General features: G+C 42.8%; 1 protein-coding gene across 4 annotated transcripts in view; it reads left to right on the forward strand.

Moving 5' to 3' along the window:
- PLCH1 (phospholipase C eta 1) overlaps positions 1 to 22,753 on the forward strand; it is an 80,251-nt gene continuing 57,498 nt past the window's right edge. For all 4 annotated transcript variants that reach the window (XM_057421705.1, XM_057421707.1, XM_057421708.1 and 1 more), the window contains exons 1-2: positions 1 to 334; positions 15,697 to 15,814. In XM_057421705.1, coding sequence (XP_057277688.1) covers positions 15,736 to 15,814 — 79 coding nt within the window. In that variant the 5' untranslated portion in view covers positions 1 to 334; positions 15,697 to 15,735. The remainder of the gene's footprint in view (positions 335 to 15,696; positions 15,815 to 22,753) is intronic.

Raw genomic sequence — 22,753 nt, forward strand, 5'->3', positions numbered from 1 at the left:
GAAGGGCCCCTCGTTCTGCGGCAGCCCGTGAAGCGGGGTAGCGCTGAGGGGCAGCACGGCGCCCCACCGGCTCGGAGCGCACACAATGGAGCAGGTTGAATGGGAGCGGGCGCGGGGCCGCAGCAACAACGGGGCTGGATCGCTGGCCTCAGCCGCTACCGCCGCCCCGCTAGCGGACGGGAGCACGCTCCATTCCGCGTCCGGCGCTGCTCCGGGTTTCCCCTGAGCTCCGCGCTGGAGGGCGGACCCGGCTGGGCCGGGCGGCAGAGCCGTGCGTTTGAACCGGAGAGCAGGTTGCGGCGGTACGAGATTGATCTGAATCTGGCGTCCTGTGGTGAGTGCGGACGGGCTGAGCCCCCGGCGGGAGCCTTCGAGGCCCTGGCCATTGAGGCGCGGGCAGGCGGGTGGCTGTGGAGCGGTGGTGGGACGGAGCTGTCCTGGGGCGTGCGCGGACTGCCCGCCTCTGGGGGAACCTCCGCTGGGGTCTTGCTTCGGGAATTAATGCCGGTTTTTTGCTGTGTTTGTCGCCGGAAGTTAAGGTAAGGGTTTACACACTGTAACTACCCCCCCGATAAAATATTGCTGTGGTCGGTGAGAAACGCTGTACCTCACGGGACGCCGTTATAGTAGCTTTTTCAAGAAACCGCGACTTTTCCTTTCTCTGGAGCCGCAGCCGGTCCGGGGCATCCTCGAGGGCATCGTGGGGTCCCCGAGGGAAGCGGCAGCGCCCGCAGCACAGCTGGTCCATGGGCTGTTCCTTGGTACTCCGAGGTGCACCTGGAGCCGGCCGGAGTCATAAGGGGCTACACCAGCGGTTGTGTTGGCCGTATTTGTTCTGTTGGTTAAATAATGAATCATGCCGGATAAAATTTCAGCCGTCTTTGGGCTCTTTGCCCACTTTCTTGGGGGTGAAATCTGCTTTGCCATGTGCTGTGGGAGGTTCTGCTTGAAGGCTGCGTCAAAACGGTTGCAGGACCCACTTCGGCGGTGAGCTAAAACCAGAGAAAGCTGCAGCCGTTTGGTATGCCTTAAATTTAGGCCAGACCGTGTTAAATGAGGCTTCACGTAAAGTCGTGACCCCACTGAGAAGAGTCGAGGACGCTACCCAGAGTGTTGCAGGGTGTAACAGTGAGGGAGAGCACTTGGTCTTAACCCTGTAAGGTGCTGAAATAGGTGTGAGTCAAGCCTCTTGGGGTATTAAGTACTTCATCAGCCCTCAAACAAGGCATTTTTTGGATCTACTCAGCAAACTATTTTTCAAGGGGGAAAAAGAGCCAAAGCAACAAAACAGAACATACGATGAGCTGGGAATTATACTCCGTGCCGGTTTTGTTGTATTTAGGTAACTATATAATTCTGGGAACTTCAACTCTAGCTGACCAAAAAGTGTTCCTAAAAGAAGTGTTATTAAATTCCAGGGAGAGAGATATAAGCCTTATCTGATGAACCAGTCATAGGCTCTTTGTTTAAAGTGTGCTTTAACTCGTGAGTTATAAAGCACAATGTTTGCCTGTTTTCAGTGGACTCTCCTGATTTACTTGTCCTTGAGACTTCTGGCCTTTGTATGTTACAAAACTTAGACGAAGAGAAAGAAAACTTTGGGTGTCTTGTTCTGAAATGTGAAAGAATAATTGCACACACCATTACTGAAAGGACAGACAGGATTCAACCTGGCAACAAGACACCAAATTTAGCAATAATGTGGTATATAAAAAAAAAAAAAGAAAGCAGACTTTCTGGGAGGTGGAGTACATGGACACTGTTAGAAATCTTCCTGTTTCTTTAAATTTTAGCTGTCTGGAATAAGTTTGAGAATGCTACTTACTTTAAAAAAGAAAACTCTGAAAGATGCTTTTTTCTAGGTCTAAAAATACTGGTAGGCTGTCAGAGAAAAAAAATATTAAGTTTTATCAGTTGAAGACACAGGATTTGTGAAAAATTATCTGACCAGTGGCAGACGTTTTCTGTTTTTTTTCTACCTATTGTCTCTAGAAATGGGGATCAGCTGGTGGTTTTGGATTGAGTGGTGCACAACTCATTATTTTAACAACACTGGCTCAGCCTGAGAGGTTGCCTAGGGAATTGTTTTAATGCTTCTGTCCTTTCACCCTTTGAGGCACGTGTCCCATGATGACTTTGATAAAAATCACCAGTAGTTGTAAAAGAATAAAATTTTCACTCCATAAAAGCAAAGGAGAGGCCACCCACTATTAACAGATCCTGGTTTTGCATGAGTAGATCTGTAATTCAAAACACTGCTAAGAAATACCTGTAAAACAATTTTATGAGCATCAAAACACAGAACAAAAATTAATCTTATATTCAATATTTAGCTTCCCTTTATTTGGGAAAGGCTTTTATGCTGAAGCTGTGTATTTCTTTTGGCTCTACAACGTAATCTTTCCATAAATAGAATGATTTTTCCTTCAATGAAATGGGAATACGATTTTTCTTAAAGGTGTCACCCAAGATCCAATTCAATTAAATGGATTACCTAGGCAGCAAAGCCAGAGCTGCAGCTACAAAAGGTGATGTGGTGTTTTTTTCTGTTTGTTTTTGTTTTGTGTTTTTTTTTTTTTTTGTAATAAGTTAAAGTCTGAATATTAAAATAAAACCCCAATAACATAAACACTCAAAATTTGGAAACCCGAGGTCTGCTTCCCCTCCTGTATTATCTTCAACAGGATAGCATTTTTTGCCTGTATTTTCAGAGGAGGTAAGGTTGCCATGTATGACTGCTGTGGTCTTGCAGAAACTGCTTTAATGCTTCAAATTTGCTTCAATGTGTTGAAATGAAGGTGCTTTAGGAGCACAGTTATTATGGCATTTTCTTTTTGGCATAGTAGGATGCAGAGCATGGTCTGAGCAGTCATTAGGGGCTGTTGTACTGGAAGGGTGTTAAAGCCACTTATCTGCACAATGTGGCTCCCCCGGGGCGAAGGAGCAGGGCTGAGCAATGTGCTAGAGTTTAATTGGTCTGAACCATTGGGTCTGGACTTTGCTAGGGATAGACCTGTCTTTGCTTCCAAGTCTGTAAGCAGAAGATGCTTCTGCTTGAGTACTGCTGAGGTTGGCCAACGTTTGTGCAGACTGATCTAATGGCCAGGAGGGAGGTGTGTGTACTCTTTCTATTTTGGTTTGGTTTTTGATTTGTTTTCTTGCTTATTTTGGGAAACTGAGATTGATTCTGTAACAAAGATAACTTTTCTTGTCCATGGATACTGAGGTCATTATCATTACTCCAGAGATAGGAGCTTGCCCTCTGCTTTCCTGACTTACGGTGCATTTTGATGGTCATCCAGCATTACAGAGGGACTATCTGGTTGTACCTGGGTGGCAGAGAGTGATGTAGAGTGTGCATTTGAGAGATGGTAAGGCAGGCTGGGAGATCCAGAAGGTGAGGAAATATCTGCTACCATGGATAGGCACTTACTGTGGTTCCCACAAGGGCAGTAGGAGTGCCGAGGAGTGGAATAGAGAGGTGGGCGGAGTGGCTGACAGCGGTTGGAGGCAGACACCTGTTGCAGTGCTAGAGAAAGCCAGGGACAGGATGATGCAGATGCTCCATACCCCTGAAGAGGCTCAGGTCCACCAGTGAACAATGCAAAACTGCTTCAAGGCCGCCTGTCCGTGTGTTAAAGCAGTATATCATTCTCAGCAAGAGCTGTCCATGTGAATCTCTTCAACCTGAAATAACTCAAGGTTGCATGCAAGAGATTTCAAGTGGAGACAAACTGTTGTGTAAAGCAGTCCATGCTCCATTACCAAATTGATTTATTGGAACTGACACACAGTTCAGGTACCTACACACACTGAGCATGACCAAGCATGTTACTGAGATGGAGTACGTGATAACTGCGTGGGTCTGAATTGGGCACTGCTGAGGCTCACATTAATGTGCTTCCCATATTCTTTGCTTGGTCTTAGTTCCAGCCACATGCGATTGACGCATTGGTTGGTAGTGTCCGTACAAGAAAAAGAGGGAAGGAAATTGGCAATTACCAACTGTCTCAATGACAAACGCAACAGGTCTTGTGGTTTAAAACATCTGCTTTGTGGGGGACTATGTATCGAGTGGTAAGTAACTATATATACATTTACATGGCTGGCTGTGCTGATACAAATCCTTTCCAGGCATCTTATTTTTATCTTCTCGTATTGTCGCATTATTTGAATTACTCTATGCTACAGAAAATCAACATCCAGGGTCCTCTAAGTAGAGCCAGACCTGTAAGTTCAGCAATAGCTCATTTAGCTATGAAGAATAAGGTCTTGTATGTTAACAGTGTGTCTGAAAATGGCTTCTCCAAATTATTAAATATTTACTCATAGTGAGAGATGGGTACTCCTGGGTGTGATCTGGTGTGCTGTGTATCACCTGCTTTTTACAGGGTATATTTCTGATGATCTCTTGAGGAAAAAAAGGTCCTCCTTAAAGCAAAATAACCTATGGGAGAGAAATTTTTATATTAGTTTCTAGAAAGAGAATTGTTTTCTAGAATTATGATGGGCAAGAACAAAGCAAGCTTATGCTTCATGTTCATTATCATGACTTCATGCCTTTAAAGCATGGTTTTGCTGGTTGAAAAGGTCTTAAAGTCTTTGTCAGGTATTTTCAGAAGATCTTAAACATGTGTTGTTAGCAGCTGTTGAGTGAATTTCTCGCTGTGTTCAATCTACTCCCTTCACTTGTGTTCTGTGTTTCACACTCCAGGCAGTGATGCACATGGTGAAGTGCTGCTAAGCAGAGCTTCATCTAAAATCAGGTCTGGATGTGCTCTAGGGAGGCTGGGGGGTTCCTGTTGCCCACACTCAATAGTTCACCCTAGTCAGCATCAGCACCACCAAACTGAGTGGTGGGAATTAGTCTTTTCTTGACTGTGTGCAGTAATGTAATTCATTGAAGTCTGTGAAATTTTTCATCTCCAGCACGGGAGATAAAGTTGGCTTATTTTTAATATATATATATATATATATATATATATTTTTTTTTTTTTTTTTCCTCTTGATCTAGTTTTTTGCCTTAAGAATTGAGGCATGAGCCAGGAATCTCTGGAAGTCCAGAAACTGCCTCTGATACCAATCAATTCTTCTGACTTTGGGAGCATTAATATTGGGGTGGATGGCTCTGGGCTTCCTGTGCATTCCTTTGCCTACTTCAAAGTGATTGGTTTTTAAGAAGAAATTTGAGAAAATATTAAGAAAATCTCAGAGTAGAATAGAAACTGAAGATGTGTTGTTGATGATGCATTAAAAATAGCATTGCCAGTGTGGTGAAGTGAGTTCTTTCTCTGGAGATTAAAATCTCCAGTGTAGAAAGACTCTTCCATTCAGCATCTAGAGTTTGAAAGCCTTTGTGCAGCAAAACTAAAAAATGATTTGGGTTAGTTAATTGGTGTACAGAGAACTGGTAAAAGTAGCAGAAAGGTGTATAGAGTACTGGAAAGCTGTGTAAGGGAAACATACATGTACACTTGTTCATACACAGTTCCATGTCTGCTGGGATCACTGCTATGCTGAAGACGGGGTGTGCAAAGTGTTTTCCAAAGCTGTGCCTGCTGAGCGACAGAGGCAGCAGCATGCCACCCTCCTGGAAATAATTCCTTAAATAGGAGAAAAACAAATTCCATTTAGGTTTCTTGAGGAATGGGGAGCAAATGCTAATTCCCTTTCAGAGTCTGTTGCTATGGGGAATCAGTTAAAATCCTTTCTAATGCCTTCCTCAGCAGCAAGTTGTGCTGACACATGCTTTTCATGACTTCCCAGAAAGAGCAGAGAAATGACTTGAAACAAAAGGTCCATCAGAATTAACAGCCACAGGAAGATTAAGGTTTGCTGGTTTTTAGTTGTTGGTAGGGCAGATAAGAAAGTTGTCCATTACACAGGCTGACATGGGTTGACTGGCCTCCTGTCTGCAATGGGTGGGCTACACAGCGGGGAGGACTTGCTGGGCAGACACCATGTATGATGCAGCATAGTGAAGTCTACCTGCTCCTCTCCTGCAAAGTGAAAGGGTAGTTTGTGGAACAAACTGTGGGCATCAGCCCTCTGGTGTGATCCAAGTTAGATGCAGTTACGGTTAGGCTGAACCCTACATACCATTAGATGATGTGCAGCTGCCACTGCCTGCTCTTTATACCATGGCATTAGCAAAGTGAAGCTGAGTACAGCTTCCTGAGTGTCCTCAGTTGAATGCTGGAACTGGGACAAGAGACTGAACTGTTGTAGGGGACAGTGAAGGGATCTGTGGTCTGATACGGCAGTAGCAACGGTATGATAATGCTATTTCAGTCTTGCTGATGTAGATAATCGCTGTAAAATGAACAAAGATTTAGAAGCATTTTTAAACACTTAAGTAAACTGATATAAGAGTCTGTCTTCATCTAGTGAATGATGTATAACTAAGATTTGCATTTAATGGTCTAATATGGGAACAGCCAAAATAAAAGTTTAAAGCAAATAAAATAATAAAAAAATCTGCATTTTCAGGAAACCACATCTGCCTCAAGTATATGCAAGTGCAGCATCTGTGTCCTAAATCCAAACTGTCTTATGCCTTTTTCCATTTGAACAGACAACTCTGACTTCTAAGAGTTTCCAATTGCTCCCAGCAAAATCCACAGGATTTCTACTGAGCTGGCTTGCATACTCCAACACCTTTACTGCCAGCTTTTTGCCAGCACAGCTGTTCTTGTGGCATCATGGCACGTTAGATTAGGGAACTGATCTGGCAGAAAAATAAACCAAACCAAAATCACTTCTTCTATTCCTCCAGACCAGTTCCTCGAGAGATAAGAAAAGGATCAAATACTGGTTGGTTTTCCTTTCTATTATCAAGTATTATCAGTAATATTTTTTTCATGCTGGTGGTACTTACAGATAAATATTTGCTGTTGAAAAGGGAGTTTAACTTTTTTAAGCTTTTTGTTTATGCATGATACTTTAACTTCTGGTAAGTACCCCTACATTTCTGAAATAGTTTACACCGTAGATAGGTGAAACTTTGTTTTTTGAGTTAGAGAGCAACATTAATTTGTGGTCAAAAATGTCATTTTCTATCAGCAGGGTGAATCTTCCACTTGATGCCACTAATGTGCCTTGCCTATTCCTCATGGGTCCTATGCATCTAACTTTACCCACATTTATACAAGTTATTTTGAGTCAATGTTGATACTTGATACTAATTAAAGTGAAAGTCTGCACAGATGATGTATGGAACCCTTAGAGAGCCTGGCTCTGTATGGCAGTTAAATCTAAATCTGCATGAATTCAGACCAGCTTAAATGTTTAGCAATATTTGGGTGGTTTAGTGGCTTAATGTAATAAGAATCCCAAGATGCTCCATCCCTGGCAGTGCTCAAGGCCAGGTTGGATGAAGCCTTGGGTGGCATAGTTTAGTGTGAGGTGTCCCTGCCCATGGCAGCGGGGTTGGAACTAGATGATCTTAAGGTCCTTTCCAACCCTAACTATTCTATGATTTTAAGATTGCAGATGGGTGGATGCCCTATGAAATATTGTCATATTAGGATGTTATTATCTCTTCAGGTTCTGTTTTCAGGTCTGACTATGAGTAAGCTTTTCATGTGATAGCCTACTTTGTTTTGTGGATACTGTTTAAAAAAAAAAATACAGCCCATGTTGTTCAGCTGATCTCTGAAAGCTTGAAGGTTGCTTCACTAGAAGATTTGTCCATACTTTCTTTAGAAAGTAAAACCACGGGCTAGAAACACCAGCTGTTCTAATGCAGCAAGCCTGGAAAGAGGTTTGTGCTAGTGGCTACTGATGAGCTAATTTAGGATAAATCCTTCAGCATATATTAACATGCTCCAGGGAAAGAGTTGTTGAGGGCTTAATTTTTCCTGGTTGCATGTTGTGGTGTAAACAGAATTGCAAATTACTTCCCTCCCTCTTTTTAGTACCTGTTATTTTGTAATATTAGTATAACAAAGGACTGAGCCCTAGGACCCTTGAGAGCATGTTCTGGGATAAGTCTTATCTGATTTCTACTGCCATGAGTTTGTCAAGCTGCTGAGTGCTGATGACACCTTTAGATATGATGTATGGCTTGATCTGGAACATTTCTTTATCAAATTTAGGAGGTCTTACAGACAGACCAAGAATCTCAACCCCACCTTGGCAGTCCTCATTCTGATCCTGAGGTGTGCAAGTAAATCTTTTGCTTACTCTCAAATTTAAGGCAAATCTAATGGTCTACCTCTGTTCTAATACCTCTCCTTCTAATCTACATGTATGTACATCTGCTGTGAAGCTAATTTGCTTGACTTTGAATACTACATCAGTATTTTCAAAGAAAAGTTCAAAGTGGAATTTGTACTGTGATTTGGTGTTTGTTTTTATTGTTTCTAATAACTGGAAGCTAACTGGATGCACATGATAGCAGTCAGATTCTGAGTGTGCCCGCTGCAATCACAGCTGTCAGATTAAAGACCAGGGTTTCTCTTTGGACAGTATATTTTTCTGCTCCTTAGTGCCAGCCAGGTAGTCTTTCTGCCCTCACATACAGATGTTTGATGTTTTTAAGGGTGCTCTCTGGCCATATCTGGAGCTAATACAGTAGTATTTCCAGTCACACACTTGGTGTGTCCTTTGCTTGATTGCATTACTTTTCTCATTTCTAAACTATTTCTTGTTTATCTGTTTCTTTATTATTCTTTCCCTTTACATCAGTTGTGGTGTCCATTTTCTCTGAATTATTTTTCATTGTAAAATTTATCATAACAGATAAATCATAAATTTATCATAACAGATATCTTAAACAGGTGCATGCTTCCAAAATCTGCAGTCCTCTGAATATTCAGTGTTTTCTGGGCTTTCTTTCCAGTTTAAGACAGAATTGCCAGGCACCCAGGCACATGCACATTTTTTATTTTTTATTTTTTTTTACTTTGGTAGAACTTTCCACAAAATATTTGTTTTTTTTTCCCATACACCATTTGTGCTAAGGAATACTTTTTTTTTATAAATCATACTTTCAAAATATGCTTACTAGGTAGATTCTGGTGTGAGCTTTGAAGCTGGAGCTGTGGTTTTGTCAGAGGGTGGTTAACAGCAGTATCTGTCCTGTTATTAGGAACAATTCACAGCATCTGATTGACTTAATACTGTTATCTGTTGAAGTGCTTTAGAAACAAGAAGGGGAGAGGGCAGCTAAGAAAAAGTGAGATTAGCAATCTCTCCACCTGTACACTGTTTGCTTAACTACCTGTTAATCTATCTGAGCATTCTCAAGAGAGCTGTGCAGTGAACTCCCAACTGCACAGGCAGAGTTCCCACCTGGTGCTAAATGGATGTGTGCCTAATACCCTCTACACATTTGGGACCTTCACAGGTCCAGGTTAAATATTGCAGATAAATATTTAGATTATGCTGCTACTCTCAAAAACGGCTTGGTGCTAACCGTAGCAGTCAGCCTGGGCTGAGAACATATTCTGCTCAAGTGTTGATCACCCTCCAGCTGCTGGTGTTGTGATTCACTGGAATGAGCATTCTGCTCCTCTGCAAAACTCACTAAAGCATGGGGGTTTTAGTGCAAGAGGGAAAACTGGAGCATACAGTGACACCAGTGTGTCAGGTGTTCCTGGTGTTAAGCCTCTTGTAATAAGAAGCATTTATCACAACCTAGACAGAATATGCATCCTCTTCTAGATTCAGAAGTATCTTACACATTCATCTCTACAACTTTCATAATAAAATGATTTCATAATGTATGCATATAGAAAAAATTCTGTTGTAAGAAGCTTACCCACTATGTTGATAACAACAACAAAAAAAATCGTATTTGTTAATTTCATCCAGCTATCTGGGGTTGGTATTGGGACCGGTGCTGTTCAACATTGTCAGTGACATGGACAGTGGGATTGAGTGCAGCCTTAGGAACCTTACTGATACCAAGCTATGTGGTGTGGTTGACATGATGGATGGAAGGGTTCCCATCCAGAGGAACCTGGACAGGCTCAAGAGGTAGACCAGCACAAACCTCATGAAGTTCAACAAGGCCAAGTGCCAGGTCCTGCACATGGGCTGGGGCAATCCCAAGCACAACTGCAGGCTGGGCAGAGACTGGATTGAAAGCATCTCTGAGGAGAACAATTTGAGAGTGTTGGTTGACAAAAAGCTCAACCTGACCCTGCAATGTGCACTTGCAGCCCAGAAACCAGCCATATGCTGGGCTGCATCAAAAGGAATGTGGCCAGCAGGTTGAGATGGGATTCTACCCCTCTACTCTGCTCTTGTGAGACCCTACCTGCAGTACTGCTTTCAGCTCTGGAGCCCCAAACATAAGGGATGTAGATCTGCTTCAGTGAGTCCAGAGGAGGGCCACAAGTGCTTGGAGGCCTGGAGCACCTCTCCTATGGAGACAGGCTGAGAGAGCTGGGGTTGTTCAGCCAGGAGAAGGCTTGAAGGAGGACTTATAACAGTCTTCCAGTACCTAAAGAGGGCCTAAAAGAAAGCTGGAGAGGGATTTTTTTATAAGGGCATATACTGATAGGATAAGGGAGAATGGCTTTAAACTGACAGAGGGTAGATTTAGATCAGATATTATGAAGAAATTTTTTGCTATAAGGGTGGTGAGGCACTGGCACAGGTTGCCTAGGGAAGTTGTGAATGCCCCATCCCTGGAAGTGTTTAAGGCCAGGTTGGATGGGGCTTTGAGCAACCTAGTCCAGTGGAAGGTGTCTCTGCCTGTGGCTGGGGAGTTGGCACTAGACGATCTTTAAGGTCCCTTCCAACCCTAACCATTCTATGATTCTCTATCAACAGATACATGTATATACATGCATACATGCATGAATACATAAGTTTAATTTTCTTGTATCAAACTCTCTTGTAAAGAACAGTTCAGTAGGAATAATCATAGCTCTTCTGAAGTATGTCTTTCATGGAACATAGTACTAAAATAGGACAAGAAATCTGAAGGACTTTTTACAAGGGCATGTAGTGATAGGACAAGGGGGAATGGTTTTAAATTGAAAGAGGGTAGATTTAGAATTAGGTATTAGGAAAAAAATTCTTTACTATAAGGATGATGAGATATTGGAATAGAAGCTGTGGCTGCCCCATCCCTGGAAGTGTTTAAGGCTAGGTTGGATGGGGCTTTGAGCAATTTCGCCTAATGGAAGGTGTCCCTTCCCGTGATGGGGGTTGGATGGATGATCTCTAATGTCCCTTCCAACCTCAACCATTCTATGATTCTATGAAAATAACACAGCTGACACACATTTAATGGAAATTAATTGGCTAAAATAGAAAGTACAGTTCTTTCAAGTTCTTGTGTTTCTGCAGACCACATAATGGACTCCCTTGCTCCCTGCCTGTAAATTCACTTTATCCAGGTATAAAGTAGATGGATTCTTGACACGCTGGAGTAATGTCTCTTCACTTGACTGGTGAAACACTGATTACCACTTTGAATGTGCCAGGCTCAGGACTGAACCTGCAGGAATTCTGTTCGTTGTGAAAGAATGATACCCCTAAGGTGAGAAATCTGCAGAGTGGAAAAGTTAGGAATGTTTTCAAGTCTTTCTGAATTGGTTGCTTTATCAAGTAACTACACACAAAAATTTTGAATTCAGATTTATATATGCTCAGGATCTTCGTAACTTTTGCCAAAATAGTTTGGTGGTACAAGTCCTTTCCTACTTAAACATATGCTTACTGGCACTTTTTACTCATATAGCATATTCTACATGACATAACCAGGATATTCTTTTTCTGCTACATTGTTGTTGAAATGGTGCAAATTTTTGAACAGTTATGTTCCAAAGTGCATGTTAATTTGAGATAATGGTATTTTGGTCCAAAGTGTGTGATTGCTTGGTTTCTTGCTTGCTTTTTTTTGTGTAATATAGGGCGTGATCCTGCCTGGGCTCTCCCAGAGCTCTGTGACAGAAAAAGCAAATAACTTTGAGGGCCATCCAAATAACTGCTGGCATTTCTTAGGAAGGTTTTCTTACAGGATGTTTGTGTCAGCTGATACAGCTACTTTGGGATTCTGCCTTCATCCCTGATGTGCCAGGAAGAACGTTTGTTCTAAGGGGCCACTGTGGTGTGGGAGAGCCCTTTGTGCAAGAACAAAGGAGTGTTGAATCAGCAGGAGCCGTGAGAGGGAGGGGGCTGAAGGGCTTCTTTCAGAGGTGCTGCATATGTGTTTTGATGGCAACATTTTCCCTATAAGTCTCCCCTGTGGTATGAGTTCTGTGTGGAAGCTGAGCAGGAGATAACTTCTCTTTTTATTTTGTATAAATTCTCAATGATGAATATTTGATATGTGTTTCTTAATTAGAAACATGGTGCCACTTGCATTTTTATAGCCTAAAATCAAAAAGCCTGGCAGTAGGCTGGGTCATGATGGTAAAATTATTCCTACACTTTAAAAGTAACTAACAGCTTGTGCCTTACTAATTAATGCTAGAAGAGTAACCCTAGTTATGGCAAGTTATAATGAAAGCTCATGTCTGACAAGGGTGAAAGTCCAGGAAACGTAGAAGATGAAGTTTGGCAGAGGTAGCAGGTATTACTGCTTAGCATTCCAAATTTTATGCCTTTAGTGTAAACAATACATGGGCCATGCTCAAAAGACATACTGTAATGGAGACTGATAGGTTTAAGATAGAGCAAACCAGAATGGGTGTTTTTGACTCACACTTGGAGTGGATCGTTCAGATCATCTCTCCTCCCCACAGAGGCAACAGTAGAGAGGCAAATCCTGCATCTACAGCAACAGCCTCCTCACAAACCTGCAACAGAAATATCATAGACATCATGTCAGTATTTGCCTATCAATCTCTAATACTTGCACCGATCAACACTGCAAGTAAACATGAACGTAATTTTGCACTTTTGCACAAGTTGTTGGCTTCAGCCCCAGGCTAGCTGTTGTTTCTGCGAAGGAAAACCTATCCCTGCTCCAGACAGAGCGCCCCTGGCAGGGATGTTTTTGACACCCCAGCGGATCTGACAGCTCCTTGGCAGGAGATCTGAAGGCTGTCTCCACCTCTGCCTTGCCTCCACGTTGCAGGATGTTGCTATCCCTTCACATGGGCAATGCTGCTGAACCTTCTCTGAGCTCATTCAGCCTGCTAGCTCTCCAGGAACAGCCTGCTGTTTTTCCTGGGTTTATGAGGTGAATCAGTTGAGGAGGTGTCTGGTGACTTATTGAGAGGGAGGGAAGGTCCGTTCTTTTGATACGGGGGACTACAATAGAGGTGGGACTGAGGCTGTTCCCAGGTGGACCAGACACAGCAGGTATTTCTGGGCTCTTCACGATCAGCTGCTTCATCACTGCAGGAGATGGCATTCATCATACTAACGAATGGGAAAGGGGAAAAGTTCTCCAGGTTCCTTAGTTCCCATATAGCTGGGTTGGGTCCCAGCAAAGGATTGTAGCTAAACTGATCATTAAATGAGTCCTGTTAGCTATGACTTAAGATTACTTGTTTATTTTCTTGTTTTGAAATCCCTTGAACAAAATGGATTTGTGTTCCTCAGCAGAGCTGCAGTCCAGGCATTTACAACATGCTGTGGTATTTCATCTGTGGGGATTTGTTACTGCCCCCTAGCAGTACTTTTATGAGGAGGCTTGAATAGCAGTGTCCTTGCATCCTGCTAGCGGTTTGCTTGGATAAAGACAACTGGAGTTGCTTATATCTGGCGTGGGCGAGAAAGCAGCTGGGTTGACTGATGTGAAGGTGGGAGGGAGATAAAATAGGAGGCCAAAGTGGGCTTGTAACAGGAAGGGGTAACTGGGTTGCTGAAACGAGAGTCTTGAACTTAACAATGCTGCAGACGGAGAAGGAGGATCCAGTGAAAGGATTTGGTGTTAGAGCAAGATATCAAGGAGTCCATGGTTGGTTGGTTTCTTTTTTGTTGGGGATTTTTTTTGTTTGTTTGTTTGGGTTTTCTTGGTGTTTTTGGTTTGGGGTGAGTTTTGGGTTTGGTTTTTTTTTTTTTTGCTTTTTTTTTTTTTTAGCAACAAGTATCAAAGAAATATGAAATACATTTTTGTTTGGCTATAACTGTAACTGGCATAAGAAGGCCTGCTGGGTTTTTGCAAGGTCCAACTTGCAAAACAAAAGTTTGGAAGGTCAGGGAAATTCAATGAAATGACTCAAACAAATACAGCCTTGTCTTGAGTTATAACCATCAGCTTATTAATGAGTTAACTTCTACTGTTTAGGTCTCTGAATATAATTGTTCCAATTGTTTCTGTTGTCCTGGGTTGTGGCAGTAGAACAATGAGTGGCTATGATGGAAACACTCCCAGAGCTGAAGGAGGGTTGTTTCTCACCTCATTGTCAGCGATTGGATCACGTTTCCTTCGCTTGGCTGGGCGCGTTTGGCCTCGCTTGCTGTTCATTTCTATTTTAACTGGTTTCTAAATATTACTGGCTGGATCCAAGAAAGATTAGTGGTTGGGGGCTTGGCCTAGTGGAGCTCCGGGGCCTGTGTCCAAAAAGACTGCTCTCCCCTCCCAGCACTTCTTGGTGGTAGCATCTGCGGCAAATTACCCATGAATGCTTTGATGACTTGTCTCTGATGCTGCTGGTGTCAGAGGCAGAACTCATCTGTGACAGTGCTGGGAGCCTCGGCAATCCCTTGCAAGCAGGGAAGGCAGGGCCTCCATGCACCCGTGCAGGGGCGGGCTGCTGCAGTTTCCTGGGATGTTCTCTGCAGTCTGCCTCTGAAATGAGTGCTGTGGTTCAGAGATGAATCCCAGTCTTCCTGCACAGCAGTGTGAGCTTCTGCCTGCTGATAAAGACATATGGTTTGTGGCCTCCACTGTGGAGGGGGAGCGCTCAGGCTCCCAGGTGCTCTGGCTGTGCCCTGGGCTGTCCTCAGCTGGTGGCACTGCCAGGAAGGGTGCTGCTCCCACTCTGGTTGGTTTGGTGATTAGCTGTGCAATAGGAGTGTAATGGAGGCAGGGGAAGCAGAAAAGATGGAAGCAGATTGACAATATCATGTGCTTCAGCACATGGTAGCCCTGGCACTCTGAGTTGAGGGCATCTCTTCCCTGTGCAAAACTGGTGTCCCTTAGGGCTAAAGGACACAAATTTTGCATGGGTGACTGCCTCCTCAAAGGTGCTGCTCAAACTGCCTGTCCCCAGGAGAGTTCTTGAGCTCCCTCACAGGAAACTGCCAAAGGCAAGGGTGCGTAGGCACAGGGGAGTGCTCAGAGGCTCTGTGTCCACGTAACACTACTTTAGTCTCAAAATTAACTTTGATTCATTTGGGGAAGGTTTATAGTTTTGTCCATTGTCTGGTGTTTCTGCAGCTCGTTAAATATGGGACAGCATCACTAAATAGACTAAATTGATCATCTCGTCATGGCCCCACAGTAGCCTGCAGGGACTGTGGAGGTGGCTGTAACAACAGGCACCCATTGTGGGTGCAGTGAGTGCTGGGTAGGCTGGGCTTGCTCCAGCAGCCTTTAACATGCTAGCTATAAGTGTGCTGACCCTTCTGCCCTGTCCAGATGATCTGCTCCTACCCTTTGCCTGTACATAATCAGAGATGGGCATGTTTGGAGAGTGAAGGACTAACTCTGTTGCAATGCTTTGTATGACGCTAATGAACTGTTTTGCATAAGGGGCACAAACAGCACTCTTACAGTGCTTTGTAGTTATGCATTTCTTGTAAATTAACTTCTAATTATCCACTCTTTGTTTTCCTTTGTAGGGCCACTGCCTTGGATGGTGAGCAGGAAATTATCTTACGATGAGTTACTGGAGTCTGGACAAGAAATGCTGTATGCAGTACTGCAGGCACTTCTTGGTGGACAATGGTGTGTTTCATGGTGAGTTACAACATACCCTAAGTGCTGGCTTCTAGCGTTTCCTACGGTCAGGTGCCACCGAGGTTTTGAGCGTGTATGCACATCGTGTTGGTAATGCAGCTCTTGGGGCCAGTTAGCAACGGGGCCTGCTCAGCTCACCGTGGGTGCGAAGGCCTGGATGCTCTTCGGGTGGGGTGCCGGGGCTGCGGCGTCCCAGTGGTGCGTTAGTGGCCGGGGGGTGCACAGAGTGGGGCCGGCCGCTGGCGGCGCCGCGCGGGCACGCCAGGGGGCGCTCCGGGACCGCACGCCCTCCACAAGTGCTGCCCCCCCGCACACCGGCCGCGGCTCCCGGCAGGTCAGCGCAGGGAGCCCTTCCCTTTCTCCCCGCCGCTTGGCTCAGGAATGCGCTTCCTTCCTTCCCCATGGGTGAGGCCACCGACAGGCTGGTGCACCTGGCAGGTTATGCTTAACCAGAGCATTAAAGCCCGGAGAAAAGCAGCGCAGCAGTGGGAGCACAAGCAGTGGGCAGGGTTGCTTGTAGTGTAGGTGGTAATTGTACTTTGGGGTGAAATGGATTAATTGTGTTCGCAAAGCCTGGCGCTGCCTTACACTTAAACATTCCCTCCTGACATTTCTAGAACTGCTCCAGTTGCAGGTATGCATCCTTTGTGCTCCTAAAAAGAAGGAATTGAAAGTGTCCGAAAGAGCTTGACTTCCAAGTATTGACCAGGCATTTGTGTACGTGCAAAATAGATGCCTAATAGTGATCCCTGGTTAGTTCCCTATCAACCCCTTAGATCTTAGTCTCTTGCCATTGCAGATAACATGCTATAATCATTTAGTTATTGAAGTATTTATCCAATAGCAAAGTCAGGAAATACTCTGAAGAAATTTTGTTATAAGAGGCTTCCTTCTCAGGACCTTTTTTTATTCACTTCAAATTTGATTTATCAATTTAGAGCATGCGTGTCCCCCATGCAGGTTTCTCTCCCCTTGCTTTACTCTTGGACACAGGGTGTTGAGCCCAGCCCATGCTCCTGCAGTGGGTTAGGGACCACCAGGACTTGGAAGCCATGCCTGCCTGGAATAGACTCCTGCAGGCCTAATCTAATAAGACTGCTGGACACCTACCTGTCCTGCTGGGGGAGGGACTTTCTAATGCTGTTTCCAGGAGCCCAAATTTTGTATTCTTTATTCCCTTTGAGATCAGTGGTTAAAAATTGTCACTTTAGGGTAGATTTGTGGGACTATTAGTAGCAGCAGTGTGAAATGCCTATAAATTTAACAGAAATACTCAACTTTTTCAAAAGCAATTTTTTTTTCCCCTAGAGAACCTACGCCTCCTTTTTCATTGCTTGTCAGGAAGCTGGGGAAGTTTGAGCCTTGCAGAACTTCAATGTAACCCATCATAAACCAAACTGCATCTGCATTTTTGTCACTAGTTAAGTTACCATTGATGAAGCTAGTAGCTAGTGGTTGAATTAATCATTTGTCAATTTCTGCATCATCTTAACAGTCTATTTAGAGATTACCATTTTCCCCTGTATTGCTTTTTTTCTTGCCCGTAGGCACTGTTAGTTCTGTTTGGGACATTGGAAGAATGTTGTTACTTTTCTGTAAGTCAGTCTGACAGCAGCACTGTCATTCAATTTTGTGCTACATCTGGGACATGCGTTACATGGAAGATGGTTCACAAACTTGTCATTGGTAAATCTGTTGTCTCCAGGCACAGCTGTTCTGCTTCTCAGATGAAGCAGATGCGTTCCTGGGATTCATCAGGCCACACATGTGGCCCCACTGCCTTTTGTGGGATCGTGTTCTCTCTGACACCATAGGAGGAGACTGTTGTTTCCCAGATATCTTCACCCAGCTACCTCTTTTCTGAGTCTGAGCACTCTGGCAATGTTTTGGTAGATGCCAATTAATCACACTTTTCTCCAGGTAACAGTCTGCTTTCTGAGTGTATAACTGGAGCAGCCGTGTTTTGGGTGTGTATTTGCAATTTTGCTATTCCAGATCAAGTGAAAGAAAAGTCTGGTCCATACTATGTAACTTGAGGTAGCATTTTATTGTAAAGCATCACAATGTCTTTATCTCCCTCATGGCATGAAGGATAGATAATGAGCCATTAGCACAAAGTCCAGTAGTCCATGAACAGCTATAGAGTAATGAGTCTGAAAAGTGATAGTCATCTAAAATAGAAGACAGAATTAGCAGGCATCCTAGACCAGAAAGATTCTATAGCTTAATTTATTTTTCTTTCATTAATGACCAGACAGGTTTAATTATTTTTCTCTGACAGAATCCTTCAGGGCTTCCTATTTGTCTCTTTGACCTAAGCAAGGCACTGCAGTGACAGTTATTTTCACACTGAGTATATGGAGGGTGTTGAAGTCCAAGCTGGACAGTGACAGAGGTCCCAACAGCATGACATAAGTGGACATGTGCATGTCTGTGGGAATTAGCATGTTGCTCCTGATGCTCAAGAGAAGCTGGTTTCCTGTGGGACTATGCTGATATAGATAAAAGGGTTGATGGAGCTTTTTAAGGATTTGGGTTTTTTTGTCAGTGAGCCTTCTTATCTTGTAGGTCCTGACAAAGAGCACGGGGGACTGGTGGGGGTGTGTGGGCTGGGTGCTTGCCCCCATTCCTAGTGGCAGGTAAGACCAACCCATTTCCTTTCCGTTCTTGAAGAGTTCAAGTGGGTCTGAGCAGTGAACTTTTGAGCTTTGCATGGCTAAGTGAAAGCCACACAACTAAATTGGGACTTACCTGTGTCTGAGGCCATATTTTCTTCAGCAGATATAAGGAAATTGTACTTGTTTAGAACTTTTTTATAGCGCTGGGAAATTGGGAAAGAAAATCTCATATGAACTCTGTGGGAAGGGACTGTTAGCAGGGAAGGTACTGTGATACAACCCCTTGTGATTTGCTGACATTTTAGTGTTTGGGTTTGTACATGTCCAGCTTTAGGGTGTATTAATTCTGTTTTACACATTTTTTTCATTTTTTTTTTTTAGTTATTACTATTATCATTTCGTATTCTGACATTGAGAACATAGCTCTTCAGGGAGCAGGCACACAGAGCTATTGATTAGCTTATTTTTCTATGTTTATGAATGCTAATACTCTGTAATAGTTAAACAGAAAGAAGCTGTGACACGTTTAGCAAATAGCTGATTTTGTCTTGGCAGTTCTGAAAGTATCTGTTCATATATAGAGTCAGTTACCTATGCCAATTTTCTTCTTAAGTTCTCTCAGAAATACAACCCTTTTGTTTTAATTGTGTTTCCATAATTGTAATTCATTCTCTGTTTCTAATGTTATCTTCTGGATTCTGCACCTCTTTCCAGACTTGTGTCGAGGGACTTGGTCACTGTTGGTAGGATGTCATGTTAATTAAGTCTTGTTCATATTACCTAAACTGCACTCTTCAGAGTGATGGACTAATTTAATTGTATCATCTTCTCTAGAAGGTTCCATCACAGTGGTACAGTTATTATCTGCAATTGAGCTTGTAACCTGGAAGAACTGTTGCACCTTGGGTGCAAACCAGTTGGATAAAAATATCCCACTCCATCAGATGGTGTTCTTAAAAAGCATAGGAACATCATTATCTGTAGAGACCTAAGTACTGGAAGCATCTACAGTGGCACACAATATGAACTTTGCTGCTCAACTGCATTCATCTCTGGTGCCTTCTTGGAGCTCAGGAACAGGCAGAAAAAAGGACTACAGAAGTGGAGGCAAGATGAGTCTGGTTTGTTTAGCCTGGGAAATCAAAGATTGATAGGGGATGTGACTGACTATCAGTGCATTGCTCAGGGAAGCAAGGGCTTATTTGAACTGATGGGGAAATCTGGCACAAGAGCAAATTGAAAATTGTCCACAAGTATATAAAGAGACACAGGAAAAACTAGCATACTTTGAGCTGGAGATTGAGCTGGTAAGTTTTGGAAAAAAATTCTTAAAGCACCCTGTCTGTGCTCTTACTCTGAAGTTATAAATGTAATTAGTAGCAAGCAGTATATTGGCTAATGTGGATGTAAGGCTGAGGAATTATTGAAGTGGTCCCAATTCAAATCCTGTGTACAGTGAATATCAAGTACAAACAGGAGTGTTTCCATTCTATTCTAGAAAATGCTGCTGTACAAAATCAGGCTGCTCTTTCCCTACATTATGATGATGAGACACATGTTGTTAGGCAAGAAAAAGTATTGATACATAGCTGTGTGCCTTTCCATGGAGCTTTAATGGGTTGCCTTTGAGTAATGACTGAACATTCATCTGTGTAATGCTGAAGTACTATATGCATCAAAAGTGCCTAAGGATTTATCCTAATTTTATAATTTTTTAATAAAAATCTGCTAATAGCTGCAGTTGCAAAATATAAAATTCTAATCTGTTAATGTCTGAAATTTTTGGTTACAGAAGTGAAGGTTGCTGCTGTGTCTTGTAGTCTAGGGAGTCTTATCTGCCTAGAAGCAAAAATGTCAGTTTTCTTCAGCAACAGTTAAGATACGGCACTGTGTGTGCACACAGAGAATAACAAACCGAAGACAGAACTGGGTTTAAGCTATTTTAGCAGTTTCTGTAGAACAGAGCAGATAAGCAATTATAATGTGCCGAAAAGCCATGAGGACTTGATGAACCCACTTTCTTTTCCTTCCTGTTGCATACAGTGCCAAAATACTAAGTATATCGTGCCTCTAGGCTTGGAAAAAGAGTTTTTAATTTTCTCAGGGTTTTTCAAGCTATAAATGTGGATCATATTTTGTTTGTTTGCTGGCAGTAACAATGTAGGAATGGTGGTGTTGTCAGACCAAGCATCCATCTACTTTGCTAGTAGATGTTTGGGGCTTAAAGCAAAAAGGGGGAAAACCACAGTCTGTACATAATAACCCTTTCTGTGGCACACGCTCCCAGTGCCTGTTGGTCAGCAGCATAAGTACTTCCCAAGCCAGAAGCTGCATCTAGATACTTGCATTTATTAACCTTTACATCTGATAAGTTTTTCTCCTGAAGTTTTTTGGAATTCATTTATGCTTGTGACCATCTGTGCAGGTAAACTACAAAATTAACAATGGTTGGTGTAAATCTGCTTGAATGGATACAATAATTTCATGTAACAATGCCACATTCAGACCATAATAGATGGAACAGGTTTGGTTGCTTGATTGGTTCACCTTTGAAAAACTATTGGCTGGATGTCCTGAACTGAGGGCCAAATCCGTAAGATAGAGAGGTACTTCAGTCTTGTCAGGCAGACATTTTGATAGCTTCGAATGTCTGCTTTCTAACATCTTGCAGAGGAAATGGGTGGAGAACATTGTGGTGATAGCACTTTCTGCTGCCCCTGAGAAAGGGAAAGCAGCAAGAATGGGAACTTCATTCTGAACTTCAATATTGAGGTCAGTATTGAGGTCTTGAGACATCACAGTGAAGCTTTGTGGCACAGTGAATACAAGTACTTCCACTTACTTTAAATGGCACTTTGAGACAGGCCACTCAGATGTCTGTCTCGTGCTGGCACTAAGCAAACAATATTTTTCAGTAATTATTTTGTCATCTGACAGTGTGCAGTGTCTATCCCAGCCACCAGCAGACTTGCAGGGAAAATTGCTGGCTGCTGATTTGGATTCCTGCATGTGCTCTCTGCCTCTTGTTTCGGGAATATCCAGCTCATCTCTCAAAAGGTTCTTCCAAATCTCCTACTTCTATACATCCCAAGTTGAGGAGGGAGAGACTTAGTCCAAGGCAGTTGCTTATTTTGAGAGATAATCTCAAAGATTTCCCAATTGTAATGGATGTAATTGTGCACTGCCTTTATTAGATGAGCAGCTACTCCTGTTACACAACCAGCTTTGCACAGGTAAACAAGAGGTTGCTTATGGCTGGTGTTACTGCAGTGGTTTTCCATTCATTTCAGCCTGAGAGGCTGAGCTTTTGTGCAAGTTGTTGTAGAATTCTTTTGCTTCAGTGATCCTGAACTTTTGTGCCCAATGAATGGGAATGTGAAATGCATTATATTTTACTTTTTATGCAATAAAATGGTCTATTTTGGTTATTAGAGCACAAGAGTTTGGGAAAACAATATTAAATCATTGTTGAAGTGCCCATATATGTTAGGCTTGATGTTTGCTGATGGGCAGTGCTTTATAATTAGCTCTGCTGAAGCCTCATGCAAGCCCTGTGCTTGAGGCTACAGTGCTAAAGATGGCAGATGTAGACTGCAGAATTCAGACTTACATCTTAGTAGTCAGCTTCAATTTAAGTTTTATAATGATGCATGGGAAAGTAGGACAAGATAATAGTGCAATAATTTTTGTTTTGGTTTATATTCTGATTTATGTAGCAAAATATCCACAATTCATTCCTTGAGAGAACCAGACATAACTGAAAATGTATATGCAAGAAGGGCATTAAAGAATTTCTTTATTAAAGTTCGCATAGGTTTAAGAAGTGCCTAAAATTCCTGAAGAAAGGGCCTCTTGATGCTTCGTTGAATGTATAACTACCTTCAAGAACCCCGTGTGTTGTTAGATGCATCTTTGCTGAAAGGAGGAGTTTCATGTGTGGGATTCCTCTCATAGTGTATCAGGGGGTGAGTTCTAATGCCAAGTGTTTTCACCTTTCCATCTTTATATACTTGTTAGCTTTCCAAAGGGCCATGTCTTCATAAATCACAAATGAGTAGAGTTGATAAAAACTTTAATCTGATAAAAACGATGAGTTTTTCATGCAGCTAAATTAAAGTTTTCTTCACTGTTAGCTGGCTTTTCATGAGGAGGTTGTATTACAGCTTAGGTCTAAGATTAAATTTGGATGATTAATATGAAGATGTTATCCTCTTATTTCATTATCTATTTGCTGTAAGAGGTAGAAGTTCTCTAATCAGCTTTTCTTGCTTTTTAGCAGAATTAGTCTCTATACAAGTTTCCAGCTATTTTGACAGTGAAA

The sequence above is a fragment of the Pezoporus wallicus genome, unplaced genomic scaffold, assembly GCF_028554395.1.
Source record: "Pezoporus wallicus isolate ANWC-B61680 ecotype Strahan unplaced genomic scaffold, APGP_CSIRO_Pwel_v1 scaffold_7402, whole genome shotgun sequence".
NCBI classification, from domain to species: domain Eukaryota; kingdom Metazoa; phylum Chordata; class Aves; order Psittaciformes; family Psittacidae; genus Pezoporus; species Pezoporus wallicus.